We start from the raw sequence: 14,575 nt of genomic DNA on the forward strand, positions 1-14,575 counted from the left end.
GGCAGGGGGTGATAGGACAAACCCAGCTGAGCTTCAGGGACCATCACCAGGGCCACTGGACAGCTCTTGGGCACTCAGGTGGGCACCAGGCAAGTTTACTGGTGGGGGCTCCACCAGCATAGCAGAGAACTTGGTGTCACCAAAAGCCTCTTTCATGCGAGTCTCGAAGAACGCTGCAGGTCTATGAGGGACTGCACATCCGCCGTGCCCTCAGTTAGCTTGGTGAACTGCTTGAACATACTGCCCACATCCAGGGCAAGCTCTTGGGGGCACTGAAGGAGGGTGGCAACTTCTGGAGGCGAGTGTGGATCTGAGTCAGGTCCAAGGTGCTGCCAGGTCGATCCACAGAAAAGCTGGAGTCGGTGCCCAGCTGGTGCAGGGGCCGGCAGGGCTCCTGGCAGAACAGGGCCAGCAGGACATGCTCTCACTTCTGCTGGTTGGCTGGTGAGGACTTGGCCACCACACCACTGCTGTCACCACCATCCAGATTCAGGCTGCCTCCCCTTCAGGTCAGGTAGCACATGGCCAAGTGCAGCTCCACTCCTCTCCCGGGCACATCCTGCAGGTGGCAGTCCAGGTGGAAGAGGAACTTGCACTGGCTGCACATGACCAGGTTGCCTGGCTTCTGGCAGACACAGCAGATGGTGGCACTGTCATCCAGGGGTTCCCTCTGGAGCCACCACCTCCAGGCTGGAGCTGCTGCTGCCACTGGGTGAGACCACTTGGGGGCTCTCAGCACCAGGCCCTAGGTTTCATTTGTAGACGATCACTATAATTTAAGGCGACAATTTTTTCTAGATTAATTTTGAAGTCAAATAAAAAAACAAAAAATACAGTTAAAATTTTTTTTGGAACTGAAGTAAATTAAAGCAGAAACTTGTGAAGTCACTGGGAAACCATCTGCAATACAATAAGATAGTGGATTTGGAGAAGTTATTTAGTCTATTAAGGAATGGCCATCAGAACAAAAAAGTTGCAAATAATATTTTTGGTTATTTATTATAATTTTTCTTCTCTGAGAAACTACAATCAACAATGAAATTGATTGCTTTTTTCCCCTATATAATGTTAATGAACACATTTCTCTGGCATCTATTTGAAAATCAAAAGTAAGTTTCCTTTACACATTTATAAGGTTTTCTTGAGCAGTGATGGATGAGATTTTTGTCAGTTCTCTGTGAAATGAGAAAAACTAGGACAATGTAGAGATTTTTAAAAAATAAGGCTACATTTGTTCAAGATTTTAAGGACTGTTGTTTTTCTGACGTAATGTCCTTCCTATTTAGGGAAGTTAAAGGGAGTTTCTTTTATAAAATTATAGTAATAGTGGATGGTAAAGGGACCCACATTCAAGACTTCAGGACAGGAAACAATTCAAAGCAAAAACTTTAAAAAAGAATAATTATTCCCAACAGAATGTAAATAATTAAGATTTAGTCCTAGAACCTTACAGCTCAAAAGTTTTTATTCATCAGCAAACCTCAAAATAGTTAAAATGTAATATACAAATAAATATAAGAATAACAATTATGTAATAAAATATTCGAATTTAAGTAAGAACAATGAAAAGTTTTATATAATACTTCCCTATAAAATGTCAACATTGCACTTAATGGAAGAATCAGGTGGACATGCCAAGCTGCTGCACTAAAAGAAACCACCATAACATTTTAGCTCTGGGAATCAGCCAGAGGGAAGGGCAAAGCAAAAGAATATGTTTAATTAACCTTAAATGAGATCTTGATGGAAACCAATTGCACTTGGAATAAAACCCAAACTCTTTTGCCCTGTCTTACAAGGCCCTAAACGACCCAGTCCTCATTAAGTCTCTGACCCCTGCTTCGCTGTGATTCAGTTCCACTGCCATTTTGGTTCCTAGAACATTTCAAGTTTGTTCCTAAGTCAGAAATCTTGCATTTACTGTTGCCTCTGCCTGGAATGCTCTTTCCCCAAATCATCACATATTTGGCCCTTTCTCAGAATTTGGGTTTCAGTTCATCTGTTATGAACTGAAATCTTTTAAAAATAAAAAACATTTTCTAAAATAAAAGTACCTATTATTATTACCACCACTTCTTAAAAATATTAGTTTGTTTTATTGTCTTCATAACATATCGCCATCCAAAATTAATACATTTATGAGTTTAATTATTACCCTGCTGAACATTAGTATAAGCCTCAGTTATGTTTGGTTCATCATTATACCCCGTACACCTAGGTCAGTTCCTTACATAATAATAGTACTTAATATTCGTCGAATGAATGAATTACACTTACTTAAAGCTAAGACAGTATTGATTGTACAATATATTATTTATACATTATTCATGCACTGCAAGAATAAAATATGTTGCCATTTTACTGACATTTTTATTACTTAGAATTTTTATATTTATTAAGAACTCTTTTAAACTTATTTAGACCTAGATTTGTTTTCAAGTGTCACGCTCATGTGTATATAAAGTAAAGAAAAAATAAGTAAAGTTGATTAAGGTATTCCTAACACTTCTTTGCAAAGCCTAACTCTTCTGAATTTTTCTTTTTATTAATAAATTTGACCATATTTTAAAAATTCCACTCAAGAGGCAGCCCCCAAAATAAAGTCAACAGACTAGAATATATTTGCAACATATAAAACTGACAATGTATTAGTATCATGAATACATATTAAGTTAGTACATATCAATAAGAAAAAGTAAAAGAAAAAAGGGGGAATGACTTAAATGTCTATATTTAAACAAAACCTGTACAAATAAATATTTGAAATTATGCTCAGCCTCATTATTAGAAATGCATATTTGAGATGTTAGACTTACAAAAGAATTGGAAAAACAGTACAAAGTTTCCAGAAACCCTTCACCTAGGTTCCCATTATGCTAGTCTTATCTAACCAATAAAACAATTTTCAAAACTAGAAAATTAACCTTGACACAATATTAACTAAACTACAAAATTGATTTGGGTCTGATTAGTTTTCTAGAGTCAAATCTAGGATCCTACCCTGCACTTACGTCTCTTTAGTCTCCTCCCTTCTATGACAGTTCCTCAAGTCTTTCCTTGTCTTTCATGACCTGGATGCTTTGGAACAATATTGGTGACTTGTTTTGTAATCGTCCTTGGTTTTGTCTGATGTTTCTCTTGATTAGATTGAGGTTACATATTTGGAGGAATGTTACAGAGGTGGTATACCCTTCACATTGCATCCTCAAGGGGTATATGACACTGAGAAATATACTATTAATGATGTTTACTGTCGAAGTAAGTACATCCAAACCAGCAGAGAATTTTTTATAAAAATTCGAGTCAAACAGGATTCACTTGGAAACAAGATCTCAACAGACGAAGTTTGCAGTTTTTTTTCATGTACTTGAAATGAGGGAGGGAACGTAAAAATTATCTGAAGGTGGAGAAAGCAAGGTGGAGATTGGATTACTAGACTGTTAAGATTATATACTCTCAGCCCTAGCCAGTGTGACTCAGTTGGTTAAGCATTGCCCTGTGCACTGAAAGGTCACAGGTTTGATTCCTGGCCAGGGCACATACTCAGGTTGGGTATTTTTGGTTTTTTTTTTTCTCTCTCTCCATTCATCTAACATCAATTAAAAAAAATATTTTTAAAAAGATTATGTGGCCCTAGCCGGTTTGCTCAGTGGATAGAGTGTTGACCTTCGGACTGAAGGGTCCTGGGTTTGATTCCGGTCCGGGGCACATGCCTGAGTTTCAGGCTCAATCCCCAGTAGGCGGCGTGAAGAGGCAGCCAATCAGTGATTCTCGCTCATCATTGATGTTTTTCTCTCTCTCCCCTCTCTGAAATCAATATATATAAGAAAAGATTATGTGCTCTCTTGAGGGTGGCCATGCTTTAGAAAAAGGGATCTGAAAGGGGGTATTCCAATAGTGTGTTAACCTAGATGCACAGAAACAATGGACAAGGCTTGCTTAAGCCTTTTACTAAAGAAGTTTTGTGTCTAGGGCATGACTACCCACCCTGAGTATGAAATTAGAAATTTATGATCAGATTACCCTGAGGTTACTTTCCATAGAAACCATTTTACCTTAATCAGTTGGGTACAGTAGTGTCTGTCAAGATTCCTCATAGTAAAGTTACTATTTTCTCCTTTATAATTACTAAATGTTTTGGGGGTGGATACATTGGGACCATACTTGATTGAATAGTGTCTTCTCAAAATTTCCATCTACCCAGACCTTAGAATGTGACCTTATTAGGAAAAAGGGTCTTTTGCAGACATAATCAAATTAAAATGAAGTTGGATTAGGGCAAATCCTTGTTGGATTAGGGCAAATCCTAATCCAATGACTAGTGTCCTTAGAAAAAGGAGATTTAGAAAGAGACCTACAGAGGGAACACCATGTGAAGACTGAGGCAGAGACTGTAGTGATGCATCTACAAGTCAAGGAACGCCAAGAATTGCCAGAAGCTAAGAGGAGCCTGGAATACATTCTCCCCTAGAGCCTCTAGAAGGAACCATTCTTGCCAACACCTTGATTTCAGATTTCTAGCCTCCAGAACTTTGGAGAATACATTTCTGTTGTTTTCAGTTTGTGGTAATTTTTTTATTTCAGAGAGGAAGAGAGAAACATCAATAATGAGAGAGAATCATTGATTGGCTGCCTCCTGCACAGGGTCTCCTGGGGATTGAGCCTGCAACGTTGGCATGTGCCCTTTACTGGAATCAAACCCGGGACCCTTCAGTCTGCAGGCTGAATCTCTATCCACTGAGCCAAACTGGCTAGGGGCAGTTTGTGGTAATTTGTTATTGCAAATCTAGGAAACTAATACAGAGACTAAGCAAACATCCTTTTCTGCTTAAACTTTAGTCCATTAATTTTAGCATATATTGGTGGACATCTTTTTGGCTCACAGATGTGCACATTATTTTCCACACAGAATTATTCTTGGCCCACCAATACTTGTAATGCAGCATTTCCTAAGAGTGCTTCATTGTTGTTTTTAGGATTTTATTCCAAATTGCTAAGAGCCACCGTGGTAGGTAGAATTCTGAGATGGCTGCCAAGATTCCCACCACCTGGTGTACATGCTTCTTTTAAGAAAATATATATTTTGCTGAAACCGGTTTGGCTCAGTGGATAGAGCGTCGGCCTGCAGACTGAAAGGTCCCAGGTTCGATTCCGGTCAAGGGCACGTACCTTGGTTGCGTTGCGGGCACATCCCCAGTAGGGGGTGTGCAGGAGGCAGCTAATTGATGTTTCTCTCTCATCGATGCTTCTAAATCTCTCTCTTCCTTCCTCTCTGTAAGAACTCAATTAAAAAATATATTTTAAAAAATATATATTTTTATTGATTTCAGAGAGGGAATGATAGAAACATCAAAGATGACAGAGAATCATTGATTAGCTGCCTCCTGCACCCCCCCCCCCCCCCAATCCGGGCATGTGCCCTGACGGGGAATCAACCCTGACCTCCTGGTTCATAGGTCACCGCAATCCCTGAGCCACACCTGACTATACATGCTTCTTGAGCCTGGGCTGGACCTGTGGGTATTAGAGGATATCACTCCTTTATGGCGAAAGGAGTTACTGCAAATGTATTTAAGATCTCTAATCGAAGGGAAGATGGGAGTGGGTGGGTGGGAAGAGATCAACCAAAGAACTTGTATGTAAATATGCATAACCCAAGGACAGACAAAAGTGTGGTGAAGGCCTAGGGTGAGGGCTAGGAGGCGGGGCCAGGCTAGAAGGGGTGGATGGGGAATAAAAGGGGAAGTATGTAATACTTTCAACAATAAATATTTTTTTAAAAAGATCTCTAATCAGATTAATCAGAGGGAGATTATTGTGGTTGGGCCTCACCTAGTCAGGTGAGCTCTTAAAAGGGAATCTGGAGGTGGGAGATAAGGGAAGTCAGAGAGATGACCTCCTATTGGCCTTGAAGGCCTATAAATTCTACTCCTGCAAGGAAATTAATTTTGTCAACCACCTGAGATCCAGAGGGTCCAGAGCCTTGTAGACTACATTGTGCTAGTTACAAAATATTTATGAAAACCTTGTGTACTTAACAGGTTGCTATACATGTGAAAAATAAATGTTTGCATTTCCTAATAATTAGACTCATTACTGAGTAAAATTAGCTGATGTTATCTAAATTAGTTGGTTGTTTTTTTTTTAGAAAAGATAAGTTTGTACTTAGGGTTTGCAAACCAGTCAAATCCCTCCATCCACTGCAAAAGAAACATTAATAGTCACTCAAATCAAAGTGAAAAAACATTCTTTCACTTTGTTTTTTAAGTACAGATTATCTTCAAAGCATTAACACCAGCCAGAATTTTATCATGTGAAGTAATGAGAGCTATTTAGACTCATACTTCAAGCTTTTGCTTTGCCAGGGAGAAAAGTTAACATGTCGATTTATCCTGACATCTGAGATGTAAAGAACTGTAAAATAAAAGCACGTAAGACAAATAAAGGGACACCATGTTATACCTTAATGGGCCATTTGATTACCATGTTCACTGAAAACTGACCATGGCAGCTGATAGATAGTATGGGGTACCTCCCTCTTGAATTGGAATTGTAGGACATATGGTGGCACTTAGGGCTGATAATTCAAGGCAAATGGCCGGGTTAAAAGATTACTTACTCTTGGGAAGCGGGATAAAAATGCCTACACTTGGGGTAGAACACTTTTCAAATTCTATGCAGGACTTTGAATAGAAACTTGATGAATTCTAAAAGGATATATACCTATTCATCAAAGCCTACCATTGTAAGCAAAGTCCATTAGCATTACTGGGGTCAGATGCTTTTAGGATATCTTAGATTTTATTTTAACAGGATTTCATTTTTTATGGCAATACAAAAGAAATTTTATATCACACAAAACACTAACATAAAACTTTCTTTAATACTGTGCCTCTCCCATGCACTATGATGCTTAATGTTATTAGAAAATATTGACAGGTTTAGCATTTATTACTTATTTGGGGATAAACCTAAATTGATAGTATAACATGAAGTAATGTGAGTAAACTGAAATGGGGGAATGAATTGATGAATGAGCCTAGTTGACTACTCAGCATTTGAATCTCAACATTGCTTGGTTGCCTAAAAGACATATGAATGTAATAACTCTTGTTAGGTGATAAAACTGTTTCCTTGTGGAAAATGGATCTAAAAAGAAGCCAACTATTGGTACTAATAATGAAAGATATCCAACTAAGTTATGGTTCTTAAAAGATAGGGTATATACAAATAGTAGAATGTAGTACCTAAGAACTATGATGTGAATAAATCTATTATATGCTCTTCACACTGGGTAAAAAATGAAAAATTGATTACTAATATCTAATGGAATAACTGAAAGCTGCTTTTAGCATTTGAGCTAAGTGTGCATGTGTGTGTCCACATACACCGGACAAATTTCTCAGCATTCTTTGCACACACAATGACTATATTACTACTGGAAAAAAAACAACAGTTGACTTATTTTCAAGTATGTTTCCTGGAGACTAGCAATAGGTTCTCTCAAATTAAGAGTGAAGACACAAGGCTATGAAGTGCCAACTCTTAGCACCAGAGAGACGTAAACTTCATAGAATGTGAGTGACAATACAAATCAGAGAATCTGCCAATCTAATTCTGTGAAATTGTTGTATTTTTCTCAAATGGGAAATAATCCAGATTTATGCCAAATAGATTTAAAAAGCTCATCTTTTTTCATAATTGCAATTTATAATCCTATATAAAATAAAATCTCTGCCTTTTGATACAATGCTCAGAGTTTCAAAGATGTGAAAAAAACAAAAATGAACCAAAAACAGTTTATATAAATCAAGGTCCCAGATATGAAAATTAAAAGTAGTCTCTTAGAGAAAGGAATGGTGAAATTCAGTGTGTATTTTCACTAACACACCCCAAAACTGTTTTGTGGACAGCCAGTTTTGACTGCCAATTCTAAACTGCCTTCTGATTCCTTTAATCAACATTATTAAATCAAGTCTGAGGCAAGACACTGAAAGGACAATACTCAAATAGAAAGATAATAACTTCCTTGATAAACAATCTCCAGCTGTCATTCAGAAGCTGAAGTTATTTGATGGCTTGGGAAGCAGTGTCCATTGAGTTTTCCTTTCTGACCTGAAGCGACTCACTGCTGATGGACAGTAATTCCCGAAGTTCCTTATTTTCAAGCTGGAAAAAAAAAAAGGTATATGTTTATTTCAGGTATTTTGACTGTTTAACTGCATTGGAACACATTGTTTCGGGTCAGGAACAGAAAGCATATTATTTTAATTTTTAAAGTTTTAAGGAAAGAACTGAGAGTTTCCTAAAATACTACTTATTCATTGAACAAACATTTACTGAGCAATTTTTATATGCTACTTTGTTAGGACTACCAAAAAAAAAAAAAAAGATTCCTCTCCACTAGAAGAATTCACTGCTTATAATACTCTTCTTGGTTCCCCAAGTTTTGCTACTGTTTCTTCTATCTTTCAAATTCCTAATAATACTTTCACTCCACTCAATCTTCTCTCCTATATGTCCTAAAGGAAAGGGGGAGAAGAAACTAATTAGCCACATAACCAGGAACCACCTGGGTGTCTTACATGTATTATCTCGCAACCATCTGTAGGGTAGGTACCATTGCCTATATCCATACTCTCTTTAAAATGAGGACAACGTGGCTCACAAAAGTCCAAAAACTTGTCCAAACACAGATACTTGGATGTGGTATTGCTGAAATCTCCATCCAATGTCCATGCTTTTCCACTTAAAGTATTAAGTAAAATTTGTCTCAGGTTTCCTGAGGGCTCTTTCCATAACTAAGGAGAATGTAGACAAGGTTGTTCTATCATTTGAACTAACTCCTAATTCCTACTTGGAACCTTGTCACTCCCTTAGATTTCCCGATAGGGCCATTAGCACTCTTTATCCTTATTCTCTCTGCAGGAAATTCTGGTTTTCAGGCAAGAATCAGAGCCTATGGTCATTAAGTCTTCTACCATATAAAGTGCTTCCCTTGTACTTTGTATCTCTCTCCTAGCATTTATATACCATTTCATATCTTACTAGAGGCCCAGTGCCATGCACCGGTGGGGTCCCTCGGCCTGGCCTGCGCCCTCTCGCAATGTGGCCTGGGAGGGACCGTGGGAGGTTGGCTGGCCAGGGAGGGACCTCAGGGAGGGCTCCAGGGCGGGTCCGGCCCATCTGGCCCAGTCCCGATAGGCTGGACCCCAGCAGCAGGCTAACCTACCTGTCGGAGCATCTGGTTGACCCAATGATCGGACACTTAACACATTAGGCTTTTGTATATATACTAGTAGCCCTGCACACGAATTCATGCGACAGTAGCTCTCTGCCCCCCTCCTGTAGCTCTCCCCCCTCCCCCATAGCTTGCTGCCCTGTCCCCTCCAGTAGCTTTTCGCCGCCTGCAGTAGTTTGCTGTCCCACCCTCCTGCAGATCCGTGATCTGGTTGTTACTTGGTTGGTCATTATGCCTCAAGGTGTAAGGGATAATTAGCATATTCCTCTCTTATTATATAGGATTATATAGGATCTTATAAGTACAATAAGTCTTCATTTAAAGTCATCAGCCGAAACCAGTTTGGCTCAATGGATAGAGCGTCGGTCTTCGGACTGAAGGGTCCCAGGTTTGATTCCGGTCAAGGGCATGTACATTGGTTGCGGGCACATTCCCAGTAGGGGGTGTGCAGGAGGCAGCTGGTCGATGTTTCTCTCTCATTGATGTTTCTAGCTCTCTCCCTTCCTCTCTGTAAAAAATCAATAAAATATATTTAAAAAAAATTAAAGTCATCAATAAGTACTGTGACTTTAAGCAAAACAATATATAAAGAAACCAATTTTACCATAGGCTAAATGATATAAACAAGAGTTAAGTTCCTATGGTATCTCATCAATGTTGTAATGAAATGACATTGAACAAAGTAAAGTTATTCAAGGACCTGCTGTGCCAGTTTCGTTCCTTTTACTAGACTCTGAGCAGGGATCCTAGCTTTCTTTTTCTGTTATTTCTCAAAGGGCTCACGATAGCACCTAGTAATAAGCAGCATTCAAACCATCTGTTATGTTTTTCCTTAACAATTTTATGGGCATACTAACACCCCAGGCCTTTCTTTGTAGAGTATTTCAATTTTAATCAAAATAATATATGAAAATAGCTTTAAAAAAATCAAAATTACAAGGCTTATAAAGTAAACAGTTATCCCTTGGCTTTGTTCCCCAAAGGCAACCACTTTTAATACTTTTATCTATTTCTTTAGTATTTACTTCTATAATTTTAAATAATATGCCTGTACTGCTATTTCCTTATCATCAACTTTAGACATTAACTATTTGACTTCGTTTAATGGCAGATGAGGGATTATAATTCACATGTAATCTATCCTTTCCACACTTTCTGCCCTCTGGATATAACATCTCAATTTCTAGCCAGTACATAGTTGGCATTTTCATTGCTTGCTGCTGACTACATTTCCTTTTTTGAAAAGGGTATGGAGGAGTTTTAATTTTAAATCATCAGCAGCACACAGAAAACATTAATACATTGCAGTGACAGGATGGCGATGGCATTCTCCAGACTCTATGAAAACTTCCTGAAATACTGTGACCCTAAAATAGCAACAATCTTACCTCTAATTGGGCTAGTTTTTCCTGAATCTTACAAAATTGGTCATCATCCACCTGAACTGCTTTCCTCATCACTTCTCCCATTTCACAGATTCTGTCGATCTGACTCTCGATTTCCTGTGAAGATAACACAAAAAAGGTGAAAAAGTCATCTTTTTTACAGATAGGAAGCTCATGAGAACATGTCCATTATGATGTTAAAAAGTTAATTTAATCTATGCTACAGAGGTTGCACAGCCAATTCACCATATCTGAGTCCTAAGAGGTAAAACCATAATAAAGTTATCCTGTGGTATTCACAAATAATTTGTTTTCAAAAGATCGATTCTAGTTTAACCACCCACTGAATGTTGGACAGCATCTCTAGGGAGCTTCTTAACTTAAACTTGAATACTTTTATTGGCAAGAAGGTCAACACATTCAAAGGCACCTTATTCCCTCTTTGGACTTAGCTTTTTTAAATTTTTACTGATTTTTGGAGAGAGAGGAAGGGAGAGGGAGAGAGAAACATTAATGTGAGAGCAAAACATTGATCGGTTGCCTCCTGCATACTCCCCCACTGGGGATGAAGCCTGAAATCCTGGCACGTACTCTGGGAATCAAACCAGCAACCTTTTGGTGCATGTGACCTCACCCAACCAACTGAGCCACACCAGCCAGCGCTGGACTTATCTTTCAACAAGTTTTTCACATGAACTAAAATCTGTTTCCTTCACGGTTCAAATTTTCTCCTCTAGTCTAAAGAAAATAAAATTTATCTTTCTCTTCCATATGAAAGCCATTCACATATTTAAAACATCGCTGTTCCCTAAGACTTTTCTTAAATCAGTAAAATGCTTTCAGGGGAATCTAGGATGAAACTTTTCCTAAATTTCACTGCAGCAAATAGTGAGGCACTGATCTATTAATCCATGATTAAATGATACAGTACATGTGAATGTACAAGGACAACCATAAAGCACTCTACAGACATAAGAACAATTCCTGGTTCTCCCAAGTTCAATCATAATCAACCCAAGTGTAGAAACGATGCCTTGTATATGTATTTTTAAACCATACTTTTCTCTCCTAATGAGCACGATGTTATGTGGTTCAGTTTAATAAAAGTTTCCTGACTGCCTGCTATGTGCCAGGTACTATGTTAGGGATAAAAGATGAATTTATGCTCCTTACAACCAAGGAGCTTACAAGTTAGTAAAATGTACAATCATAACCAATCAGGTATTTACTGAGCCCCTTTGACACTAGCTAGCATTATGTTTGGTGGAAGAACTAAGCATTCATTAGCATCTTGGAAAGATCTTGGTGAGGGAGAAAGGATCCTTAATCCTATTCAAGTGAAAGAACATGAGAGTCCCTTACCCTTCTTTTTATTCAAATCTTTACAAAGCTACAGCAAAACCAACAGTGAATGTGATAAACACGAAAGGAAAAAAAGCTTACTTTTCTTCAAAAACAGGCACACAAGGTAACACAATTTCAAGATTTCAACTCAGTTCATTTAGAATTTATCAAGCTTTCTTACTGCAGAGTGAGTTTGGTGAGCTTTCAGGACTGGTTCAGCATCCACTGCTTTTTTAACAACCATTAATTGTAACATCTGTTTCCGGTATTTGCTCATGATGAGCTCCAAAGCATCCTGGTGTTCCTCCAAGGACACCCACAGTTCTGTCAAAAAATAAAATAACTTGGCAGTGATGTCCGAGAGAGAGCTTTCAAAGCCAAACTCTCAACAGTTGGAATTTTATGGCACTCCATGAGATATTGTGATTCCAAGTCATTGCCTAAGTCCACAAACTACAACAGTTAAGGTCAATGTGAAACATAACTCCAGGCAGAGGCAGCAGAGTTTGGTAGAAACATGGGCTTTGGAATCAGAAGGCATGGGTTTGAGTTCAGTTCTGTGAGTTATTAGCTTAATACTCTTAAGCAAATCATTTAACCTCTCTGAGCCTATTTCTTATCTGGCTCATATACTCAATATGAAAATATAAGAATACAATGGGATGATATTTGTGGAAGCCCTCTGTCAACTGACATACAAATAACTATTCATACTTCTATCATCAATAACGCACTTGTCAAACCTAAGAATATACATCCTGAGTATAAGATTCAGCTCTTCCACTTTGTACATGAACATAAAAAAACTCTTCAATCTTTTTTAAAACTCTTCAATCTTAACTTTAGTATATTTGAATATTTAAACTTTACAGTTGAATCCCTTGAGGATATTAACTCTAATTCACCTCTACTAAGCACTCTTTGATAAGCTGCCTATAAATACAGACAACCTTGAAAAGGGTAATGTAACAAACTTTATTTTACTGGACCAGCACAGGATAATACTGTTACTAAAAGTACTGATTTGGAAATACATACAACATATGCACTTTAGTAAACGATTGGGCAGTTTTGCAAGAACTTTCGCAATATTATTACTGGGGATGAGAAAATCACAATAACTACACAAAAAGGCCTGACTAACCTCTGTTTTCCTGCTGCAAGTCTCTAATCTGTGTATTCTCTTGGGACAGCAGAATGTGAGGTTTGTATTTGGACATGTCCTTTATATCGGATGCATCCTCTTGATACTGGACAAACAGAGACAGACTAAGCACAGGTGCAACCGAAGAGGCAGGTGTCAGGGCTCCAGGGCGGCGTTCTCAGCCCCGATCCCGCAGAAAGCTTCTCACCGCCGCCCCCCAACCCCCTCCGAGACCAGGAATACCTTCCAGGCCGAGGTCCCACTTGACCTCGCCCTCCACCCGTCAAGAGCCCAGAACCTGAGGGCACGGAGCCCTCCTCTCTGCCCGACCTGGTCCGGAAGCGCCGTCCCCGCCTCCCGCATAGCGGCCACCCGCCGGTGCAGCGCCGCCGACTGATCCACCAGCGACTCCGCGGCCGCATCGTGCTCCCGCAGCCTCTCCAGCAGCGTCTTGGCGTCGGTCAGGATCTTCTCGATGGTGCAGCTCATAGCGACTGCAGGACCACAGCCCCGGCGCTGCTCACCTAAGCCGGTCGCTCAGGTCCTCCTGAACCTGTCCCAGCGCCACAGACGTCACTTCCGGTACGCTTAAAAGGCAGCGGGCCGCCGCCACATGCGCCTGCGCAGTGGCAGCCAAGCCCGTGGGTGACCTGCACCCCGCCCGGCACAGAGCCGGAGGCCTGCCCTTGCCACGCCCTTGGTTTCCTGTTCCCACAGCCCGGTGGGCAAGTTTGGGTTTGCGGGGCAGGTGGAGTTTCGTTACTGTTTTGTTTTTTTTTTTTTTTTTAGGGTATGTTTATTACAGCTGGGGACAGTGAAACAAGGAAGGGTTCAGGATAGAAGAAGCAACAGGACAGAGCCTAGGCTGGCGGTTTGGGCTCTAGAAATGTTGTAGGAAAGAAATGGGCGTAGGTGGGGCTGCTTTGGCCCACTGAGAAGTCAGAGGAAAGGGGGCCTTGGAGACGGGTTCAGGGGGTGAGCCCCAGCAGAGCTGCCGCTGCCCACTGCTCCCCTGGTTGTAGGTCTCTGGGCACCATTAGAGTTTAGATGCTCCCCTGAGAGGGAAGAAAGGCCTGGGCGTGCTCCTGGGAGGCAGGGCCCTCTGCCCTACTGGTTTTGATTGATGTGGGTTGTTCTTTTTTAAAAATTTAGATTTTTTTAAGTTGTGGTAAAATACACCACCTTAACCATTTTTAAATGTACAGTTCAGTAGTCTGACGTACATTTATAGTGTATGCAAGCATCACCACCACCCATCTCCAGAACTCATCTTGCAAAATTGAAACTGTACCCATGAAACATTAGCTCCCTAGTCTGCCCTCCTCCCAGCCCCTGGCAACCACTATTCTTTCTGTCTCTGAATTTGACTTCTTTAGGTACCTCATATATAAGTGGAGTCATACAAATTGTATTTGCTATTTTGTGACTGGCTTATTTCACTTGGCATAATGTTCTCCAGGT

At 39.9% G+C, this 14,575-nt stretch overlaps 1 protein-coding gene across 1 annotated transcript; it reads right to left on the minus strand.

Moving 5' to 3' along the window:
- Window positions 1-3,555: 3,555 nt before the first annotated feature.
- Window positions 3,556-13,671, minus strand: SIKE1 (suppressor of IKBKE 1). Its single transcript, XM_079761325.1, has 5 exons — window positions 13,445-13,671; window positions 13,115-13,220; window positions 12,152-12,294; window positions 10,630-10,743; window positions 3,556-8,169 (listed from the first exon to the last, which is right to left on the minus strand). Exons 1-5 carry the CDS (start codon window positions 13,601-13,603, stop codon window positions 8,068-8,070), a joined length of 624 nt encoding a protein of 207 aa, XP_079617451.1. The 5' UTR covers window positions 13,604-13,671; the 3' UTR covers window positions 3,556-8,067.
- Between the last annotated feature and the right edge of the window lie 904 nt (window positions 13,672-14,575).

The sequence above is a fragment of the Cnephaeus nilssonii genome (genome assembly GCF_951640355.1).
Source record: "Cnephaeus nilssonii genome assembly, chromosome: 21".
NCBI classification, from domain to species: domain Eukaryota; kingdom Metazoa; phylum Chordata; class Mammalia; order Chiroptera; family Vespertilionidae; genus Cnephaeus; species Cnephaeus nilssonii.